This window comes from Macrotis lagotis, chromosome 2, assembly GCF_037893015.1.
Source record: "Macrotis lagotis isolate mMagLag1 chromosome 2, bilby.v1.9.chrom.fasta, whole genome shotgun sequence".
NCBI classification, from domain to species: Eukaryota; Metazoa; Chordata; class Mammalia; order Peramelemorphia; family Peramelidae; genus Macrotis; species Macrotis lagotis.
The window spans coordinates 82,251,317-82,276,181 of NC_133659.1; the positions used below are offsets into that span (position 1 = coordinate 82,251,317).

The following is a 24,865-nucleotide window of genomic DNA, read 5'->3' on the forward strand; positions in this document are numbered from 1 at the left end:
TTATGTTACTATAATGTTTCCTAGTGGTGCTTGGAAATTGGCAAAGTGTGTGTGCCTACAAAATAGAGTTTATAGATTTTTAAGAAATGACATTTTTTGGAAAAAGTGCTGAGTCAGGAAGGCACTGCAGTGCTAAGTTTTACTTAGAGAAAAAACATTAGTGTCCCATTTTTTCTTTCTCTTCTCTTCTCTGACTCTCTCCCTCTGTCTGTCTGTACTCTGTCTCTCCCTCCCTCTGTCTCTTTCTCCATCTCTCTCTGTCTCTCTCATTCTCTTTTCTTCTCTTTCTCTTAATCACTCTCTCCCTCTTCCATTCTCTCTCTGTCTTTTTCTCTAAGTCTCTGGAAACAGGTGAACCACAGATTTAGGGTAATGATGAATTCATTCATTGAGAATCTTTCTTTCCTTTCTTATTGAATTAGCAGTTTTATCAGTGAATATTACTTCATGCACCTGATGGAAAGAGAGGAGTGGGTTGGGCATGTTGATATGAAGCAATGAAGAGAGCTTTAAAAACTTGAATTATTTCCTAAGAAAAACTTTTGAATTATTTCCTAAGAAAATAAGTTTCTTCTCAAACTTGGGTGAGTGATATTTTTCAGGTAGCTTTAAAATATCTTAGGGGTAGGGAGAGAAGAAAAGATAGGAAGGAGGAAAAGAGCAAATATTCATTTACTTTGTGAAATCTCTTCACACCACAATCCTGGGTCTTTTAATCTCTTTGAAAAACAAAGTTTTGGAGAAAAGGTTTCCTTAGAAGAGGTGCTTTTTAAGGTCAGATACAATAGAGCTTGAAGGGTGTTCTGGACTTTAGCTCCTTGAGCCCTTGTAATGCCTCATTTTAGTTTGAGTCTTTCTCCAACCTAAGACTGAAGCAGATAGATAATAACTAAGCAACCAAAATCTAAGTTGATTTAAAAAAAATTATTTATTAACCAAAGCAGATTGTAACCATTTGGTTTATTAATCCTGTGGTAAGTTTTATAGAGACTATGGGACTCATTGTTTTACTTGTGGAAATCTGTAGGCCAATCTTTGGTTTGGCAATGTATATTTAAATACTAATTAACTATCACTGCAGTAAATCTTGGCAGGTGCTATTTTAATGCAGATATTATGGAAGAATAAAACAATGCCTCAAGTGTTTTATGAAATCTTTATTACAGTATGAGTTGAGCTAATATTTGAAGCTAACAATTTTTTAGTTGTTGTCATTTTCATTTTTTTTAATTGTGTCTGATTCTTTATGACCCTGTTTGGAATTTTCTTGGCAAAGATACTGGAGTGATTTGGCATTTCCTTCTTCAGTTCATTTTATATTTGAGATATTGAGATAAACGGGATCAAATGACTTGACCATGGTCATATATCTAGTGAATGTCTGGGACCAGATTTGCACTCACAAAAATGAATCTTCTTGATTTCAGGATTGGTACTTGTTCACTGCCTCACTTACAGTTCTAAGTACACTAAGAAATTGTACCATAAAACCATCATATTCGTGTAATGAGTTTTGTCAGGGACCTAATAAATTGCAACTATCTAGAACTTAATAGTTAACTCTTAGAAGCATGTCTAAAAATAGTTAAGTAATTTGTCCATGGTCACAGTTTATATCAGAGATAATCCAGGTCTTCTTAATTCAAAATCCTATATTCTTTTCTGCTAGAGAACATAACCTCTCTAGCATGGATGTGGAAAGATAGGTTGAATCATAAGCATGTATCTTCATAATTATAATCCACTTTAAAGGTAGTTTTTTCATAAGTAAAAAAGATCCATCTCCTCAAAATATTTACATATACCCATTGGCTTTTGTTAAATGCATTTATAAATATTTCTTGAATGTCACAAGCATATCTTAAACATATGGGGTGGCTAGGTGGTGCAGTGGATAGAGCACTGGCCCTGGAGTCAGGAGGACCTGAGTTCAAATCTGGCCTCAGACACTTAATAATTACCTAGCTGTGTGACCTTGGGCAAGCCACTTAACCCCATTGCCTTGCCACCCCCCCCAAAAAAGTAAATAACATATGCCCACAGGGATCAAGACATACCCTAGGACAATTAATACATAATAATAATAATTATTCTTATTCTTATTGCTATTAGTTTATTTTTTATTTTTCTATTTTTGAGAAATATAAGTATAATAGATGATTTAAAATTATCTAAATAATTTTATCAAAAGAAAGTTATTGAAATCATACCTTACAATTATCTTTTTTTAAATTTAATTAATTAATTTATTTTGAATTTTACAATTTTTCCCTTAATCTCGCTTCCCTTCTCCCCTCCCCCCCCAGAAGGCAGTCTGTTAGTCTTTACATTTACACATTTCTTAAGGGCTCATACCTATCACTTAAGGAAGGACATTTAGGAAATAAGGGATATAGTGTCCAGCATGAGCTGAAAAGAGTCTCTTTATTATATTATAATATTCATATTTTAAAGTGTTAAGAGCTTCTTTAATTTATTTAACAAATATTTATTAAGGCCAAGAGAGGGCCTTGTGTGTGAGGGCATATTCTTAACTGATCAGTGAGAGAGTTCCTCATCTTTCTGTCTCTCGGCCCAGGGTTCTTTCCACTATTTCATGCTATCTTGTACTCACAAGAGACAGTATTAAGGTATTATCTCCATGACATGATGATAGGTACTGAGTCATCATTTTTATGACACCAACTTTGAATTGATTATCTTCTTCCTGAGTTATATGGATATCTAGTATGTGTTTATACACAGATGTGTTTATATACATTTATACACACATGAATTTATGGAATAGTGTCAGAAGTACATTTGGTCATCATTTTAATTTGTACCAAGACCAGCTGAACTATGAATTCAGAAGGTCTTTCATCACAATCGTTTGAAAATAACTTTTTGGAATAAAAATGTGATAGCTACTATTCCTTCAAACTTGTCCTACCTCAACTACATGTCCTCTGCCATGTTGCCATTATTTTATTCTGTGGAAAATAGGCATAATTTAAAGATTTCATTAAAACATATATATATATCACTAAAATGTAATATATATATACATATATACATATATACATGTATACATATATATCTATATCTATATCTATATCTTGTTCTATATTTACCCAAATCAACTGTTACCAAGGGTAACAATATAAAATTAATCTTGTTGAAAGAGGCAAGACGAGGTACCCTCTGAGCAAAGAACTGGATAAAATTATTCTTCATAGAAAATAGGTGTGGGAAAGAGATTTCCGCTATTGGAAGTCCCCTTAGTTGTAGCATTTCTATGTCAAATTTCCAGATAAAACATTCACAGACATTAAGATCAGTAAGAAAAAACTGTTAAAACAAAAGAAAAGATGTTAAAAGCCACTTTACCTGTCAAGGAAAAAAATGATGAAAGGCACTGGAAGAGTTCTAGGTTCATTTTATTTGAATCATTTATTTTTTAAAAGAACATTTTGCTGATTTCCCCCAAAAGAATAAAAGTTTGAGGTTTCCATGAGAACCTCAAGCTTTTTTTTTTTCCTTCACATTTTCCTTGCTTCTGTGGTTAGACAAAGCCTAATTCTGATTAAGTTATAATGAGATCCATAATAAATTTCTGGGAACTTGTCTTGCTATGTTCAGACATTATGCAGGCTCTGTTAGTCTGTCTTAGACATCACTGCTAAAGTTAAGGACCCAGGTACAAATACTTTCTCTGCATCACCCTGGATAAATAACTATGATAAGAACTAGGAATACAAAAACTAACAGAAAGATGGTTCCTTCCCTCGAGGAGATTACATTATAAGGGGGGAAAACACATAAAAGGAAGCTGGAAAGTTGGACGAAAGAGAGGAAGAATGGTAAGGAGAAATGGTGGAGAAATTAATGAGTGCCATTAGTGAACCTAGAAAGGAATAAAAGCATCATTGACCTTAAATTAGAGGTTCTGCAAGAAACCAGTCAATCAGAGGGAAAGGCTTTAAAAGCAGAAGAAGGATTGGAGTTAGATTCTAGGGAGAAGTGATTTCTGTGGCATTGTAGAGAAAATTCAAGAGTTAGGAAAGTAGCAATGTGTGAGGTGAGGTGAATTTCTTAGATGATGTACTGATTCCAAGTTGATCCATAGAGAAAGTTTGAGAGTCAGGAATACAGCCTGCAAAGCATAAATGAAGGAGCTTGGACTAGATAACCTTTAAGGTCCCTTACAGTTTTAAATATTTGATTCCATGTGTGATGTTGGATAAATCTGTTGATCTTCATTTAATCTGTGTGATGTGTGTGATTTTGAATAAATCTGTTGATCTTCATTTCATCCTTTGGGGAATTAAAGGGTCAGACCACATCTTATGATTTGGAAAGTTTTGAATTGGAGCAGTATTTCTAATAGATTCTTTTCCATGGATAAATCATGGTACATCTTACCAAGTCTCCATTTGTGAATTTGAACATATATATATATATATATATATATATATATATATATATATATATATATATATATATGTGTGTGTGTGTGTGTGTGTGTGTATGTATGTATATATGTATGTATGTATATATGTATATATGTTACTGTGAAGAGAATAGAGTTTTTAAACCTAAGGTTGAGATGGTGAATAGATTGGCAGCTCTGCCACAATGAACCTTGAAAGCCTCCCAGCAAATCGACAGGCTCTAGAACTTCTTTTTACTAGAACTGCACTCAGGAGCAAACCAACAACTGTTTTGCCTAAATCTCAGTGAAGGTCTGAAATCTGGAAAGTCAAATAAAACAGGAATCAGAATACAGCATATCGCTTAGAGATTGCTAAAAGCTTGCAGCTCCATACCTGAGCCATTCCTTTAATCTTTGAAAAACATAGCATACAATACCAAGAGAATATGACTGCAGAACTCTAGATAATGTAGACCAAGCCCATATAAGGCCTGCCAATCTCTCCAAAAATGTACAGTCTGGTCCCAAAACATAATACAAGTTTGGGAAGTGAGGCTGGAAGAATGAGTAAACAAAAATAGAAAAGGCTGTAAGGAAAATACCTTGCCCACAAGATTAAGTAGAATTCTTGAAAGAAATATAGTAAAATTTTTAAAAAAGAATTAAAAATAATTTATAAATGATGTGAGAATATTAAAGTAAAAATGGAAAAGAAATTAGAGTTTTAGATATAACACTTGGAAGGAGAATTAATAGCTTAGTTTATAAAAACCTACCAAGTAACAGATTAAAAAATTTTTTTATTAAAGATTTTATTTATTTTGAGTTTTACAATTTTTCCCTTAATCTTACTTCCCTCCCCCCACCTCCCACAGAAAGCAATTTGCCAGTCTTCACATTGTTCCCATGTTGTACATTGAACCAAATTGGGGGTGATGAGAGAGAAATCATATCCTTAAGGAAGAAACATAAAATATAAGAGATAACAAGATCAGACAATAAGATACCATTTTCCCCCCCTAAATTAAAGGAAATAGTCCTTGGACTTTGTTCAAACTCCACGGATCTTTATCTGGATACAGATGGTATTCTCCATTGCAGAGAGACCCAAATTGTCCCTGATAGTTGCACTGATGGAGGTTGATCATCACCCCCATGTTGCTGTTAGGATGTACAGTGTTTTTCCTGGTTCTGCTCATCTCACTCAGCATCAGTTCATGCAAATCCCTCCAGGCTTCCCTGAATTCCCATCCCTATTGTTTTCTAATAGAACAATAGCATTCCATAACATACATTTACCACAGTGTGCTAAGCCATTTCCCAATGGAAGGACATCAAGTAACAGATTTTTTTTTTTAGAAATTAGAATGAACCAATAGTAGTTAATCAATCAGAATCAATAAGAATCAGCAAGAAATATTAAAACAAAAAGAAAAGATTGCTAAAAAAGGAAGAAAATGAAAGCTCTCATTAAAAAATGACCTGGAAAATAGATTGTGAAGAGATAAATTAAGAATAATCCAATTAACCGAAATTCATGATAAACAAAAGCCTGGATATCAAGAAATCATGAGAGAAAACTTCCCAGTCTATTAGAACCAGAGGACATAGTGAACTTAGGAAAAAAAAAATTACTGATTACCTCCTGAAAATTCAAAGTGAAAATTCCAAGGAATATTACAACCAAAATCTAGAGATTCCAGGTTAAAAAAATAATGTAGGTAATCATAAAATACTGAAATATCAATTCCAAAGGCAAAATATCTAATTTTATAACCAAGACTAAGTTACACAGGAAAACTGAAAAATAAAATCGATTTATATGAAGGATTTCCAAACATTTCTGATAAAGAAGACTAGAGTTGAGGACAAATTTTGAAATCCAAACCTAGAATTCAAGAAAATTTTTAAAAAAGGAAATTACAAGGAATTATATTAAGGAATTATACACAATGGTATTTATTGATATAAACTTATATAAATATAAATATGAATATAACTTTATAGATATAAATAATGATGGGGGAGATGATAGAAGACCCTCCTAAGAAACCTAATGTGATTAGAGGTCAAGTAGAGAGTTAAATAAGACAGGGCGCTGGGCATTGTTTGATTTATTTTGATAATCTTGAATGGAAAAACGAAAAGGAAAGGAAAAAAAGGATGGAGGAGGCTCGTATTTGGATAGAAATGAACAGGAATAGTGAGGGAAAATTATATTATAAAAAGGGAGTCTGGAAGCAGGTATCATAAGATAATGATTAAAAGATAAATATAGGGGGGTGGCTAGGCACTGCAGTGGATAGAGTACCAGCCCTGGAGTCAGGTGTACCCGAGTTCAAATCACACCTCAGACTCTTAATAATTACCTAGCTGTATGGCCTTGGACAAGCCACTTAACCCCATTTGCCTTGCAAAAACCTAAAACAAAAAGAAATGTAAATTAGTTATACTGAGAATCCTATGAATTAACTAAATATTTATATATGCCCAAAATAGCAAGAGCTGAATAAAATTTTAGAAAAATTAGCTATTATAAATATCTGATTATTATTTAAATGTAAAACAAAAGCTGCATCTTTATCAGCTGTGCATAGCACCATAAGAAAAATTGACTATGTATTAGGCTATATAAACCTTACAAACAATTGCAAAAATGGAGCTAAATGGGATGCACGAAAACTATATTCAAATAAGGGTCACTGAAGAAACCATTAAAATTAACTGGAGATCTAAATAATTTGATCCTAAAATATTGTTGGTTCAAAGAGCACATAAGAAAAAAAAGACAATATGATTAAAGATAGCTATGATAAGCTAATATACCAAAATGTTGGGGGTACAGGCCATGTGGTCTTTAAGAGAAATTTATATTCCAAACATTTTATCAAGAGAAGAGACAAAGAACAGATAAGTGAATTGGATATACAAGTGAAAAAATAACCTTAGAAAACTCAAAGTTCAATAAAATGTAATTTAAACCCTGAAAATCATCAAAGAGGAAAACAAAACAATAGAAAAAGAAAAAACTATCAATAAATGGATGAAATTAGGAACCACTTTTAATATGTATAATAAATGAGCATAGCTAATTTGATTTAAAAAGAAAGAAAAAAACAAATTGCTAGTACCATAAAAATGAAAAAAGTTAAAACCCAACCAAATGAATAAGAAATAAAAGAAAATATTAGAAATCATTTTACTAAATTTTATGCCAATAAAATGGACAACCCAGGACAAATAATTGAAAAAGTTATGCAAATATCAAGTTCTTGGCTAAACAAAACAAGAATTATAAGACTTATATAACTCAATCATAGAGAAAATTGAACATGCTATAGATATATTTCTAAAAAGGAAGGAGAGGGACTTTCTGGAACTAAAAGAATTTACAAACAAATTATATAAAAAGAGAACAATTTAGCATAATCTTTTGAAAAAAATTAAAAAAGTAAGAACCGTCTCAATTTTTTTCTTAGATATAAATGTAGTCTCGGAATAAAAAATAAGGAGAATTTAAAAAAGTAAACAATGCACTTTAATGAATATTAGCCCAAATGCAAATAAAATATTAGCAAAGAGACTGCAGCAATATAGCAGAAAAAATTTTACACCATTACTGGACTGAGTTTGTCCTAGGCATCCAGGGCTGGTTCAATATTAAGAAAATAATCAACACTATAGACCATAATAATAACAATGAAAATCACGATTGTATCAATGAGTGTAGGAAAAGTTTTTGAAAAAAAATACAACCTCCCATTTCTTTTAAAAACTTTAATGTAACCTTTTTATATCTTAAGTCATTTCTTCATTTAGTGATTATCATGTAACATGAAGTGAGGTGTTAGTCTAAACCAGTGGTTCTAAGCCCATTATATTGAAAGTTGCTTTGAATTATATCCTACTACACATGTCTGATTTGAAAAGTTGAAAAGAAAGAAAGAAAGAAAATATGCAAATGTAGAAAACTGCTATACTGTTGATAGAGTTCTGAATTTGTTGAGTAGTTAAGAAAAACAATTAGAATTATGTCCTCAAAATAACTAAATTATACAAAACCATATTGTGCAAAATAATTTTCATTTAGCTATATTACTATTAGGTTTTTACTCTAAAGAGATAAAAGAAAGAGTAAAAGCCATCACACACACACACACATATGTGTGTGTATATATATATATATGTATGTATATATATATATATATATATATATATATATATATATATATATATATATGTCCAAATAAATTTCTATAGAAACTTTTTCTGAAGTGCCATAATAGTTGAAAGTAAGGGATGGCTAGCAAATAATGATATATACATGTAAAAAATATTGTTTCCTAGGGAATGATGAAAGGAATTGTTTCAATGAAATCTGGGAAGACTTGATTGAAGAACACATTGAATGAAACAAAATCAGGAGTAAAATTTACACAATAAAAACAGTATGGTAAAGAAAATGAACTTTGAATGACTCCAATAAATATTAATATCATCTATGATTCCAGAGGATCAATAATGAAAAGTTTTAATCTCCTCCTAGAATAAGACATACAAGATTGAATTATGTGGCCAATGTGGGAATTTGTTTTGCTTTGACTATAATTGTTTTATTTGATTTCTTTTTTTAAACAAATTTTAGTTTTTAAATGATAAAATATTTTTTACTCCGTCCCCTTACTGAGAAAGTAATAATCCAAAAACTTTTTTCATAAATATGCATAATCAAAGAAAAATTTTCAATTATCTATGTATCAAAATGTATGTCATATCTTCCATACTTGGTCCAAAATCTTTGAAAGGTGGGGAGTAGCATTCTTCATCATTAGCCCTCTGGAATAATGGTACATTGGGTTTATAAACATTCTTAGGTCTTTCAAAACTGTTCACTTTTATAATATCATTGTGATAATATAAATTGTTCTCTTTCTGTTTACCTCACCCTACATCAGCTCATTCTTTCAAGATTTTTTGAAATATTTAATTTAAACATTTTTTACAGCATAATAGTATTCCATTACTTTTGTGATTTGTTTAGACATTACATAATTGATGGATATTCCTGTAGTTCTCAGTGCTTTGTTTCTATAAAAGACAGATATACGTATAATATTTATTAGAAGGGTTTTTTCTTTTCTTTTCCTTCTCTTTTTTAAAAATTGGATTGTGAATTGGAGATGAAATAAATGCTTGTGTTTTGAAAAAAAGTTAGTCATAGGCATTATGCTGTAACTACTTAAGAAAATATTAATGTTTCAGTACCTTGGCAACAAAAGTTCATAACTAATATTTTAATATTATTTGAAGTGACTTTCTATACTTATATATCATATAAGATAATGTACTCATATTAGAATTTGTACTGCATATTTATATTAAACTATATAGACAATTGTTACATTTTATATTTTATCTAGAGGTAACTAGGTGACTAGAGTGTGGACCTGAAAGCAGAAAGATTGAAATTCAAATCCAAGTTCAGATACCTACTTGTTTTGTAACATTCATTGGGCAAGTCATCTAATCTTCCTTAACCTCCATTTCCTGAGATGTAAAAAAGAGCTAATAATAATTTTCTTTCTTTCTTTCTTTCTTTCTTTCTTTCTTTCTTTCTTTCTTTCTTTCTTTCTTTCTTTCTTTCTTTCTTTCTTTCTTTCTTTCTTTCTTCCTTCTTCCTTCCTTCCTTCCTTCCTTCCTTCCTTCCTTCCTTCCTTCCTTCCTTCCTTCCTTCCTTCCTTTTATATATCGATGAATTTGAAATATGTGAATTTAAGTATGTATGATCAGTATTTGTACTTAATCAGTACCTAAGTATAGCTATCATAGGCATAATTATCTCATAATTTTCACATGATATTAAATTATTTTTTCTGTGCTATAGACACAAAAAATTGTGTATGCTGAGACTTAGAGAGTTGTCCATAGTCACAAAAGTATCAGAAGAGAAATTGAAATAGAGTTTTCTGCTAATCTCTAGTCCAAGGCTATATGCTTTTTTTTAAGATTAAATCTTACATTGAAACCAATTGAAAAAAATTTAATAAAAATTGTGTTCAAAATGGTGATAGAGACTGAGGGACAGATAATGTTGAAATATGATATAGTCCCTCTCTATCCTGGATTGCCTGAGAAAGTAAGAGAAATTAGGAATGACATGTTATTTATTTGACATGTTAGTTTTGAGAAAAAAGAAGAAAAATAGAGTGACATCAGATTAGTGAATTCTGAATTCTTCAACATCAATTGAATGTTATATTAAGCTTTGATAAATAGTCAAAACTCCTTACATATATTTTGAATATATGAATGTTATGACCATGTCTATTCATTATGAAGACAAAGGAATGCCCAGAACTGCAATTTCAGGGAATCAACAATATCTTTGAAATAAATATCTTCAAAATAAACATCTATATACATTTGAGTTGAGTTAATTTTCACAAGGAAAAATATGAACGATTGAAAATTTGTATTATTTTATTAACATGTCCTATCTTCCCTATTACTGATTTTGCTGTCCCTTTAAAAAGTAGTACTGATTTTGTTATAATCTATCACTTGTTATTCTGTAGATTGTGCTCATTTACTTACTATGGACACACCTTTCAAGGTTTTTTTTTTTTTACTTAGGTATTTTTTAAAATTTTATTTATTTAAGGCAATGGGATTAAGTGATTTGCCCAAGGTCACACAGCTAAGAAATTATTAAGTGTCTGAGGCCAGATTTGAGCTCAGGTACTCCTGACTCCAGGACTGGTGCTCTAGCCACTGTGCCACTCACTGACTTGCCTCCCCTCAATATTTATATTTATTGTTGTTTCTTCCCTATAGGAATTCCTTATGCTAATAAAATTATAGACTGAGTCCTTATCCCCCCAACTTTAAGAAGACCAGTCAGGTTCATTTATGGTTTTTCTTTTCTCTTAAGAAAAGGGATAGTTTATAGAACTGTTTGTTGCCAAAAGAAAATGTTATTTCTTTCCTATGTGAAAATAGCTTTATTTTAGATTTGCCAATGTGAAAGTAATTAATACTACTGTATATTGCATGGCATTCTAGTAGATTCCTGGCATACATCAAAATACATATTCTGTCAACATAGTGGGAAGTATCTTTTTCCTTCTCTCCAAGTTTCTAAGACTTAAAAAGCTAAAATATGACTAAATTATTATGCATCTTTTGAAACTTTTTCTTTCATAAATTATAGTAAATAATTTCTGAAGAGTAAATTTATTATTAAAATCTTTAGTACATAATAACAACTTCAATATATATAAGCTTGCACCCCAAGGTCTTATATCATTTTTGTTCTGTGAGGAGAAATAATAAACTTTTGATAATTATGTTCAATTTTTTAATTGAGGCATTTTCTATAGCTTTTGTGCATACATAAATGATTTGCTTGGAGAATTTCCACAATTCAAATAAAAGGAAAAATCATGATGAGTTTTAAAGTATTGTTGGTTAAAAAAATGGCATTCAAGTTGGCCCATAGCCCTTTCTGCCTATCTTTCTGAATCATAAACACTTAATTGTAAGTAACCTGAGCCTGCAGGTTAAAGACATTAGTGAGTTTTGATGTACCAATTCTGGACATGTTTTTTGGGTATCCACCCATATTTTTTTTATTTAAATCTACCTATAAGCAATTATCCACCAACAGTCTCTTCATGGAACTATGAGTAACTTCAAGAAAAAGCCTCTCTCATATCTGCTTATCTTGCATTTTCTAAAACATGAGAGAATATTGTGGGTGTGGAGAATTGTAGAAAATTTCATTTTATAGAAAAGATGAAATTGTTTCCCTATTTAAAATATTATTGTTTTATGGATTTTTGTTTAAAAATGAAGTACATTCTCTGATACATAAATGATCAAAGAATGGAAAATAGTTCTTAAAAGAGTTGCAAACCAAAAACAATCATATGGAAGATAATCAATAATGTGAAAAACTCAAACTGAAACAATCCTGATGAGACAGAAGGTGGGAATAGTCAATATTAGAAATGTGGAAATGTGGAAGGAGAAGCATGCTAATTCATTGTCAGTGGATCTGTAAATTGGTGCAAGCATTCTGGAAAGAAATTTGTAATTATGTAAAGATAATAACTAAAATTTTCATGCCTTTTGTGAGAAAGATTCCACTGATATCACTAACAAAAAGAAAGACTGCATATAGACCAAATTATTTTATAGTAGCACCTTTTTGAGGCAGCAAAGAACTGAGAAACAGTAGATTTCCATTGACACATAAAACCTGTAGTTTGTATACATATCAGAATATTATTTCATTTTTTTTGCAAGGCAATGGGGTTAAGTGTCTTGCCAAGGCCACACAGCTAGGTAATTATTAAGTGTCTGAGGCTGGATTTGAACTCAGGTACTCCTGACTCCAGGGCTGGTGCTCTGTCCACTGAGCCACCTAGCCACCCCAATATTGGTTCATTTTAAGAAAGCTTGATCAGAATGTGTAGAGAGAAGTACGTAGAAACATTTCTAAGAATTGATGAAAAGTGAGGTAAGCAGAGTCAGTAATTCCATAAAGGCAATGAATGCAAAAACATGAATAGAAAGAGCAACATCAAACAACAAAAACTGCATATTTTGGAATCATAAGGACCGAAGTTGGTTCAAAAGATAAATTACGAACCATTGAGCATTTATTAATTTCTTATTATTCAGACACTGTCCTAAGTACTGAAGATACAAAGGCAACACTAAAAAACAATCACTGTCCTCAAGATGACTTTTTTTTTTTTTTTTTTTTGCTAATTGCCTAGAGACGTGGACTTGGGTCATTCTCATTTCCAGAAAGAGTCTATAAGTAGACTTGATTGCTTTTATCTATATATATTTTTTCCACTACACACATTTCTACTTCCTGAGGATGTTTTCCTCTCTCCCTTTTTCATCCTTCCCATGTTGTTTCCCCCCCATCTGACTCTCTCTCTCTCTCTGTCTCTCTCTCTCTCTCTCTGTCTCTTCCTCTGTCTCTGTGTCTGTTTCTCTCTCTCTCCAAATATAGTTCCAAGTAGACATTCTTTTCTTTTTGACACCCAGAGGATTTTAGAGCTGGAATATTCTTATACATCATCCAAATCAACCCCATTAATTTAGGGAGGAGGAAACTTGGGTTGGCGTTGGTTAGAGAAACAGCTTGTGAACAGTTGAAGTAGGATTCTATGAAGGGTGCTCAACCATATTGGGTACCTTTGTTCTATACTTGCCAGGTCCCTTTTCCTTTACATCTCTGCCTCACCTAGGGTCTTTTCCCCCCTCATTTTTCTTCAAAAGGGTCTCTTAAAGAACTTACATTTTAATGGAGTAGACAACATATAAATAAATAGGTACACTATGGAGGAGATGAAAGATAGTCCTATAGCAAAAAAAAAATTGCAGTGATTAGGGGGACATGGAATGGCCTATTGTACAAGGTGATCTTTGAGCTGAGTTAGAGGAAGTTAGAGATTTTAAGAATGTGAAGTGAGAGAATATTCAAGGCATGGGGGTAGCAAGTGCTAAGGCATGGGGATGTAAGTTGCAGTATCCTATGGAAGGGCATAAAGTAAGTGGAGAGGAGAAAAGTATGAAAAGACTAGAAATATAGGAAAAAAGTCAGGTTGTCAAGATGTTTAAATACCAAAGGAATTTGTGTTTAATTCTAGACATAATAGGGAGCTCTTGGGATTTATTGAGTGTATAAGATTACGATTAGATCTATGGGAATAGAAAAAAATTACTTTAGAAACTGAGTGAAGGATGTATTGAAGAGTGGTACAACTTGAAATATAAAAACAAATTAGGAGGTAATAGTCCAAGAGGTGATTAAGACCTGAACTAGTGATATAGATATATGAGTAGAGTGAAAATACTAATGTGAAAAATGCAGTGGATGTAGAAACTACATCTGCTGTAGACTTGGTGACTGATTTGTTTTTGTAGAGGGAAGACTGAGGAAAGTGAATGAAAAGGAGATTGGGGACTTATGATGAAGGATGATGTTACTCTGGATAGAAAAGGGAAATTAAGAAGAGAGCATGGTTTGGGAGAAAGATATAAATTGACAACTATGATGGGAATTGCAACCTACTGATGCCTACTCTTTTTGTGTAATTCGTTTTGTATCATTAAAAACAAAAACTGGAAGAGGTGAGACCAAGAACATAGAATCAAGCCAAAGAGGACTCCTTACTGAAGTCTTTAGGTAAACTATATGAGACTGGGAGTGGATGCTCTAAGTCTTTTGAAGTTTATAATGCCAAGTGAAGAAGGGAGAGGATATAGCTGGCAAATTTGGGATGATGATAAGCGAAGGGCATGAGTTGGTTGTGCTGGACATAAGCTCTATTGGTTATTGCAGGAGAGTGGGATAGAATCCATCTTTCCATCAATGCTATGTCATGCCTTGGTATGTCATAGACTCTAAGGCATGGAGCAGCCCTCATCATTCTCTAAAAAAACTCTTTGAGATTATGTTTTAGAGGAGATGCAGATTTCATTGATGGAAAGAGTTCCAATGCAAAAAAAAAAAATCACAAGTCTATTGCCATGCCCCATTACTGTTATTTTCTTTTTCAATGGCACTAAACTTAATGAGCAGCTAGGTGGCTTTGTATATAGCATGCTGGGTCTGGAATCAGGAAGACCCGAATTCAAATTTAGCTTCAGGTACATACTGTTTGACTCTGGGCAAGCAATTTAACCCTTTTGATGGGTTTCCAATGTGTAAAATGAACTAGAGAATGTTTGCCACTTCAATATCTTTGCCAAGAAAACTCCATCTGAATCAGGAAGAATCAAACTCAACTGAAATGACTGAACAACAACAAACCTCAATTAACACTCTTTTGTATAGGAAAAAGAATGAGGACTAGAACTCTGATTTCTTTAATGTAAAAAAATAGGTATGTGAGGAAAACCAAATAAGGTTAAGAACCTTCTTTGAAACTTACAGTTGGGGGCAACTAGTTGGCGCAGTGAATAGAGCACTAGTCCTGGATCAGGAGGACCTGAGTTCAAATGTGACTTCAGATACTTAATAATTGCCTAGCTGTGTGACCTTGGGAAAGTCACTTAAAACTATTGCCTTAAATAAATAAAATAAAAAAAATAATAAAAAAGAAACTTATAGTCTTAGATAATTGCCCTGGCACTAAGAGGTCCTTCTGGCTCAAATTTGGGTCTCTGTTCACTCTGCCACATCTTTTGTTTGAATCTTTCCTACATGTTGATAAAATATTTAATAAGAAAAAATCAATTTTGCTTTATGACCTCATATTTCAAGTTATAAAATATCAATATAATTTTACTGTTAAAAAGGCAAGGTGTTGTATATAACATACATGTGTGCTCAGATTCCTAACAATTAAAGTTGTCCCAAGCTGGAATCTGCTGCTTTGGAAGAAGACTGTATCTCCTATCACTGATCTTTAAATGAAGTCTAGATGGGCACTTAATGGACTAAACTGAGGGAATTCTTGTTTATATTTGATTTGGCTGGATGACTTTCTTGGTCCTTTCCTTCTCTGAGCTTTTACAGTTCTAAAGGATAGAAGAAAGAGCAAGTGTTGGCTGTGAGCCAATAAGAGTGCCCAAGCATAATGGGAAAAAAGCACCTTTACCTTCTGGGCTGTTATTATACAAGAGTATGAAACCAATAAAATAAAGTGAAAATATTATTCACACTGAAATAATATAGGAAGAATTTTTAAAAATTACACATGTCTCAATGAGTCCACAAATTCACTGGATAAAGTTATACTGTGTCATGAAAAGTACACCATAATTTTGCATGTTCTCTTGTGATTATAAACTATAATTTACTAGATTTTTGTAGTCTATCACCTGCATGTGTGAGTGCCATAGTCATAAAATTATGACTCTTGCATGGAACTATATTCCATTCCAATTTGTAATCTACTGTTCTAATTCACTTTATTCTTTGTATTATTTGAATGATTTTAGTAAAAATATTTAACAGCATAAATGGCTATTTTACCTTTTTATTCATAATTGGTAACAGGAAAGAATAATTTTTGTGGCATAGGACCAGACAGTCTGTTGGTTTTATTCTGCCCAAATTATTTTGTTTTGTTTGAGTATTGTTATGGAATGATCTTTTAATTCATGATATTACTAATACTTTCAAGTTACTAGTCATGATATAATAACTTTCGAAGGAGGAGTAACATGTCCATTACAAAATTTTTGACTTTCCTTCTTTATTTTCCTTGACTTTATTGTTCATCTCAATGACAGAAAATACAAAAAGTTTTACTCTTTTTGTAAAACCAAGTTTGTAACTATTATTTTAGAGGTGAATATGGGTTGAACAAAAATAACATGTTCTCATTTTTCTTAAACTCTTGGTGTACCATATTAGATGTGTTTCTCACTGTTCTAAAATATTTATAGCAATTTTTTTGTAGTGACAAGAAATTGGAGTTTGAGAGGGTAGCTAAGGAATACTTGAGTAAGTTGTGGTATATGATGGAATACTACTGCTCCAAAATAAGGTATAGCAAAACAAGTAGAACCAAGAGAATATTGTATACAGTAATAGCAATATTGTTAAAAATGTTAACGGATAAGCTATTCTGAGTTATATATATGAATATTTAACTACAAAATATCTATGAAGGAAAATGTGATTATATTCCAAGAAATAACTGATTCATGGGATTATGCATTCTATGATTTCACATATATGTCTTTGTCAAATGTTGACTTTCTCTAGTGAGGACTTGGGAAAGAGGGAGGAATGTAGATTGGAATGAAAAAATTTTAAAAAATTCTATTGCTTTTGACATTAATAATCTCTTTTCATATATATTCTCCTCTTCCTCAACTTCAATGATACTGATTTTTCCTGCTTTATCTTCCTATCTATCTTTTAATTTTTCTTTTGTTGGATCATCATCCATCTTCTATTGATTTATTATAGGTGTTCTCTGTCCTGGATATTCTTTTTTATTCCTATACTCTTTCTTGGTTATCACATTGGCCCCCATTATTTCATGTCCCTCCCTTCAGAGGATCCTGCTCTCTTGTCTTTCCTGAGCTCTAGTCTTTTATGGCTAGCTACCTGATGGATATCACCAGGAATTGAACAGATCAAGAATTGAAATACTTGATGTTTCCCGAATTCTACATTTCATGTCTTACTTCTCTGCCCCTTCACAGACTGTGAAGTGTACCCTGGAGGGTGCCCCCTTCTCAGTTCTATCTCTGAAAACCTTTAGTTTTTTCCCCAAGATGTAGCATATGTGATAGCTCCTTCAAGGTCTTTTCTAATCCATGTAATCATTAGTTCTCTATTCCTTTTCAAATAACTGGTTTTACTTAGGACCCTTTTAAAAATCATCTAGTCCAACTTCTTTTTTTTCTCCTGTAGATGAAAAACCTGAAATCTAGAGAGATTGAATGACTTGTCAAGGTCACACATCTAGTCAATGCCACAAGATTTGAAACCTACACCCTCTGACTCCAAAGTCTTAGATACTTCAACTGAATTTTTTTCAGCTTGATTTCTCTAGTAGAATGCTAAAACTGAGAGTTAACACTAATCTTTAACTTTTTATTCACATTGATTATAATAACTTACACATATTAATTAATTGTTAGGTTTAATATGGTTGATTGAGAGATGTGAGCAACAAATCAAACTTTTAAAGAGAATAGGGTATACATTCCTACCCCCGTCCTCCCAAAACTATTATTACGCATCTACTTACATGCTCCTGGACAGAAGTAACCTTGAGGTTATCTCATTTTAAATATAAGAAAACTGAGACCTAGAGTTTAAGAAATTTGGAGAAAGTCACATAAGTAGTCAGTGTCAGAATTGGGATTTCAACTAGGGTCTTTTGACTTCAAATCCAACACACTTTTCAAACCACACACGTAATAAAACGCCAATTGAATTGAACTGAAATGCACCCAGTGCTTAGAAAATATTATCTGTAACTACTATGAATCATTGAATATCCTGCTCTGACAAAGCAGAAATTGTGGAAAGACCTGATATTGCTTTAGGCAGATATTAATAAGATGACAGTGATTTTTGGAAAGCAACCACCTTTCTGTAACAGTTGCCACAGTACCAGAATTCTGAAACCAATGGTGCAAGTTGCTTCATGTTATCTATGTGAATAGAAAAGATCAGTATCTAAAATTCATCAGTAGGAGTAAGTGTAAAGATTTAGATATGACTGAGATGTGAAGCTGTTTTTGTCCACTTACATCCTTTCTTGTATCACCTATTCGGATGAAGAAAACTAACAATAACAAGGTGAGGTTAAATCAATGATCGGGCATCAAGTTGTCCTATTGCCATGGAAGCTGGGATATACAGATGCAGAAAAGTTGTTCATTTCAGTCATTCATTTGTTTGTTCATTATTCATTCATTCATTTATTTACTGAAATTTACAACTAAAATGTTGTGACAGATATTTGTAGATGGAGTAGATTATGGAATACCTGTTATTTTCTAATGCTGATACTGCAAATGTGGTAGTCTATATCTGTGTGTGTGTGTGTGTGTGTGTGTGTGTGTGTGTGTGTGTCTATAATCTATAATCCTCAAACCCTAAATAGGAGCCAATTTTGTCTTAGTAACTTATACCTTCAAAATGTTTTCCCTGGTAGTACTAACTACATCTTCAGGTGTTCTTCAATTTGGTTCACATTAGTGATGTACTTTACCATCTTTGATGAATGTTGCCAACATTATTCTTAATCATTGCTGCTTTCTCTGTGAGTGAATCACTTGCACTTTGTCAAAAGAATTCTGACCTTAAAGTAGAACTGAAAATAGACATTTCTACCTCATAAATCATTCAAAATCATATGATTATATTTCCTAATTTTACATTTCAGTTTTATTTTGTTACATGGACTTTATCCCCCCTAAAAACAACAGCAAGAAAACTCCCTACACAAATCACCAAAATGATGACTCTTAAACTTTTTGCTTATGCTTTCATTTTGAAATACAGATTTTGGGGGAGAGGCATGTAACAGGTATCATTTCATAAAATCACCAAATTTCTGTCATTTGAATATTATTTCTTTGTCTACTTTTTAAGCCTTGTGAACTTTTACTCCATGTCAGCTAAGCAGGTATTGTCATTGACAGTATTATCTTTTCAAGAAGGAGGTAGTAACCCCTCAATTTTTTATTTTCTAGATTTCTTAATAAATAAAAATTTAAAAATCTTAATAATTGAAATTTCTATAATATGTCTTTTGTAGATTTCCCTTAAATATCATGCCTGGAATGAGAGGATGACACCTAGGAGGATGCATGGAAAATTTCCTACTTTAGGGAGACAGCATGATTCTATGGAGTGGTAGTCTTGAAGTCAGCCAGTCAATAAACATTTATTATATGCCTACTATGTACCAAGTATTGTACAAAGAACTGAAGATACAAAAAGAGACAAAAGTCAGTCCTTGCCTCCAAGGAACTCCAAATCTATTAGGGGAGACAACAAGCAACCAAATATAAACAAACAGGCTACGTAAAGGATAAAATAGGGAGTAAATAAGAGAGAATTACTAGAATTAAGAAAATTTGCAAAAGACTTCTGTAGAACAGAATTTTGTTTGATAATTGAGACAGATATAAAGAAATAGAACATTGCAAGTATGACTTGAAGTAAGTAAGACTTAAATATATGTTCCTTCTTTGTCACTTTTATTTCTTTTATTAGGGACAAGTCACTCAACCTCTAGGTAATTCAGTTTTCTCATCTGTAAAATAAGAGGATTGGACTTGACCCCTAAAGATACTTCTGGTTCTAAATCTATGATCCTATATACCTTATCACTTTTGTGATTTCTCAGAAATATGAGTGAAGCTATAATGAATGACTTCGGTAGCTGAATTCCTCTGGAATCTTCAACCTATGAGTATCATAGAAGGAAAACTATAGTTTTCAGGCTACATAAGTAGAATAGTGAAGCTCTCTCCTTAAATATGGAAAAATAAGGTGGAAAAATGTTTTCTCATGTTAACTATATCTACCTAGGGCCACCACATAATTTGAGCTTGATCTTTTGGGCAAGAGGGAACTTATAAGAAGCTTTGCCTCACTAAGTAACCTTCTTCTCTACACTTTTTATTAGATATCTCTTCGTCTAGATAAGACTGTCCTCAAATATGTAATCAATCAATTAATCACCAAACATTTTAAAGTATATTTTATATAGTCCATCAGTGACACACAATATAATGAATACTGAGTAATTTGGGGAAGTCATATACTAGCAGATGAGGGAGGAGGGGAATCAGAAAAACTTCATCTCTGAGATGGTACTTCCAGCTAAATGCTGAAGAAACATTCAGGGCTCTGAAGAGGCAGAAGTGAGGAGGAAAGGCATTATACTAATGGGGGATTATTATTGATAAGACATGAAGATGGGAGATGTAATATTACATGGGAAGAAATTAAAGGATTAAAGTATAAGACTCAAAAAAGTTGGAAGTATATTTTCTGACTCTTAAGATTTGCTTATTTTATTCAATTCAATTCAACAACTATTTTGTTTTTGTTCTTGCAATTCTCTTCAACTTGAATATTCCTCCTTTCCCCCCCAAAACTGCCTTAATCCTATTTCTGCTTTAAGGTGATGGTAAAATTTCTGTTGTTCCATAAAGTCTACCCTGGAACATTGACTTACCTTCCTAAACTTCTGATTCTCATTGTTTATTTCAATCTTGTTCAGAAAGAGGAGAGTAGGAGGGACTGGAGGGACCTTTAAAGGTTATCTGACCCAATTCTATTCTTTTTAGTCATAATAGTTCTCAAGAAGTAAAATGACATGTAAGTTTTCATGTTTTTTAAAAGAGAATCATTGGTTCTGCTCTTTTATTATCTTATCTTACCATCTAAGTTGCAAGCTGGTGGGGGAGAAACAACTAGCTTGCTTTTCCTTTGCATCATTATCAGTATCTGATAATGTCCCATATATATGTATATATGTCCCAAAAATGTGTATATATATATATATATATATATATATATATATGTCTATATGGTTAATGCTGAACAAATACTTGTTAAATGAATGAATGATTGAGTAAACTATCAAACAAGAATGAAAATTGTTTTTGAGAGTTATCTTCTCTAGAGATGCAAATTTCTTAATTATAGGCAAAGTAATATTAATAGAAAATGTCAAGACTAAAGCCTCATGGTTTATATTTACGTAGTTGGAGCTAGCTTACTAAATACAAAGGCAAAAGTTGAAAGGACATAATATTTATTTTAAATATAAATGATGGTAGACAACTAACTATGACCTCAGAAATATGTTATCTTCTTGATTTGGACCAATTCATTTAACTTCTGTTTGCCTCATTTTCCTCAACTGTAAAAATAAATACTGTAATAGTACCTACCAACTAGAATTGTTGAAATAGTTAATCAAATGAAATAAGTAACATCTGCTTAACACAGCATCTGGCACAATGTTGGCATGATACTAACATAATTAATTAATTAATAAAGAAGAATATATTAAACATATGAGTACTAAATTAATATAATTATCAACAATTTTAATTGATTTTCTAAATTATAATTTTAGATATAATAAATTATGTGAGATATTCAATGACATAAATATATGTAATAGAACTGTAAATATATGATTATAATGATAATTTATAAAATTATGTTTATTAAAATAATTGTTTAAATTAATTATATTAACAATATGCTAGTACTAGTATTGCTACTATGACCCAAATGTAGATGATGACAGGCAATTAGAGGAAGAGGAAATACCGTACTCTGGCTTCCTTGCTCACATTGAGAGATGGGTAGAGAGGTAATTGGGGTGCTCCATCTTCTCAGTACATCTTAGTCAATTCCAGTTCAAGTGAAGTGCTGGTTACAGCAGTCTGGCTTTGAGAGTATTTAACATTTTCCTTGACCTCTACAAAAGATTCTGGTGTGCACAGAAGGCACATATTAACCCCTTTATTTTCTATTTTCTGGCTATTTTCCTTTATGGCAATAAGTTATATTTTGGCTAAATGTGTAGTTCATGGAATTATAAAGTTGTAAGGAACATTAAAGACTATTCCACTTATCCAGTCTCATTTTACAGATAAGGAATTGAGATGAAGAAAGGTCAAATTATTTGCTCCAAGTCCTATGAATTATTACTGATACCCATCTGTGTTCTTCCTATTACTCTGCATTCCTTATCTATGTAAGAACAACATATGTGTCCAAAGCTATAGATTCTTCTTAAGAACTAGAGAACTTGTGTTTTCCAAGGCCACAATGACCATTAGAAGGCAAATGTGACCTTTAAATATAGAAAATTCCATTTTGATGATGAAACCTTAATTCTAATAATGACCATGCAATTTATTCTTTGTGATTTTCTCAAAAAGCATTTGAACTTCCCTATTTTTTTAATTCTCTCTGGAAAAATGTATCTCCTCACAGGGATATAGTGAAGGTCAGTAAGCTTCTGTGTAAAAAGGTATACTGTGTATATACTTTTCTATTTGTACATTACATACTTTGACCATTTTTCAAATGGATAGAGCACTGATCTTACAGTCAGGAGGATGGGGAGACAGATACTTGTAACTAGTTATATGACCTTGGAAAGTCACTTAACCCTAATTTGTGTCAAATCAAGGTCTATCTCCAGTTTTCCTAATTCATATCTAGTCAGTGAATTAAGATAGCTCTGGAGGAGAAAATAAGGTTGGTGATTTAGCACAACCCTCTTCACTCAAATCCAATCCATGTGCTTGTCATGGCATCACCTCTTTGATGTAGTAGTCTTCTAGGAGAACAAAGGACAAACATCATCATCATGACCATTCGTCTAAAATGAGAACTTTGGGTAATTAACTATTTGTAAAATTGTTCTACTATCTTATCTCCAATTTAATAAAAAGTAATTTAATACTTCAAGTACAAATAAAATGATGCTATACAGATTTCTTATAGTTTTTTTTTTCTTCTTTACTTGTTATAGTTGACACTCCAGATCCTTATGTGGAACTTTTCATCTCCTCAACCCCTGATAGCAGAAAACGGACGAGACACTTCAATAATGACATAAACCCTGTTTGGAATGAAACTTTTGAATTTATCTTGGACCCCAATCAGGAAAACATTTTAGAGGTAAACAGAAAATGAGTTGTATAATTTGAAAGGTATTTTGGGTAGTCAGGAACTACGCCAAGTGCCTTCTGATATCTTCTCCATGTCCATTTGAGGTTGATATTTGGTTTTCACTTCCTTCATTCCCTCTAAGTGGAACTAGAAAGAATAACAGCTTAGCATTCTCCATGGTATACCTGTGGGAATAATTGTGTCTATTTGAGAATGCATGAATTGGGGAATGGGAGATTGCTCCTTTTATGTATACTCAGAGGGAAACAGCGAGTCAAAAAAAGAGGACATTGAACTAAACAAGGAAAAAAAACTTTATGCTTTTTTTTAAACAGTTGAATACTTTACTTCTAATAAAGGTGAATTTTGTAATTAGAAGTCTATGAAGATAAAAAATAATACTTATATCAATACAAAACTTTAGCAGTTGACAGAATTTCTGCTTCTTATATTTTGAGTATAGTTCAATGCATTTGCATTTTATTTATAAGAATAAGGCTAAGTTGTATTAAAATTACTCAGGTAGTCATAGCAAATTATACATAAGTAACATATGCTTTATCTTTTCCTTACTTTAGATCACATTAATGGATGCCAATTATGTCATGGATGAAACACTAGGCACAGCAACATTTCCTATATCTTCTATGAAAGTGGGGGAGAAGAAAGAAGTTCCATTTATTTTTAATGAAGTAAGTATCCAAACTCCCCACTGAAGTCCTTCACTGAAACCTTACTGTGAATAGAGACTTTTCTAGTTTCTTAATTAATTAATTATGATTAAATTAATTAATTATGATTAAATGAGCATAAGTTATGGCATGTACGACTGAATTTGAAAAGCTTTGACTGCTGGCTCAGCAATAGGCCAGGTGTCATAAAGGTGTCATAAAAGTGTCAGCCTACTTAATTGAGAAAAAGCTTTTTCACCAATAGGTGTTGAAATTTTTTAGCCACAGGAACTTGGGAAACAGTTCCCTAAAGTATGGAAGGGTTATTTCTCTAGTGGAGGGATCCACACATATTAAATCTTTATATTTTGAAGTGTTGGAGTACTAAAGTTAAAGAGTTTTGGCCTTATAATATTTAGAACCTATTACAAGCAATTGAATTCAACAAGCATTTTTAAAACATCTACCACATGCCAAACACTTGTGTTCAGATTAAAAACTAGGGTTACTAATAGACCAAAATGAAGAGATCCAGTGCAAACTAATTCTCTCATAATATCTCTACCCACACAGTTCATCGCAGTTAACTATCCATTTCCTAGTATTCTCTTCACTCTAAAAGTTACA

At 32.2% G+C, this 24,865-nt stretch overlaps 1 protein-coding gene across 2 annotated transcripts in view; it reads left to right on the forward strand.

Annotated features, from left to right (window-relative positions):
* Positions 1–24,865, forward strand: part of PLA2G4A (phospholipase A2 group IVA) — a 184,679-nt gene that overhangs the window by 58,372 nt on the left and 101,442 nt on the right. For both annotated transcript variants that reach the window (XM_074222259.1, XM_074222260.1), the window contains 2 exons: positions 23,428–23,576; positions 24,146–24,259. In XM_074222259.1, coding sequence (XP_074078360.1) covers positions 23,428–23,576; positions 24,146–24,259 — 263 coding nt within the window. The remainder of the gene's footprint in view (positions 1–23,427; positions 23,577–24,145; positions 24,260–24,865) is intronic.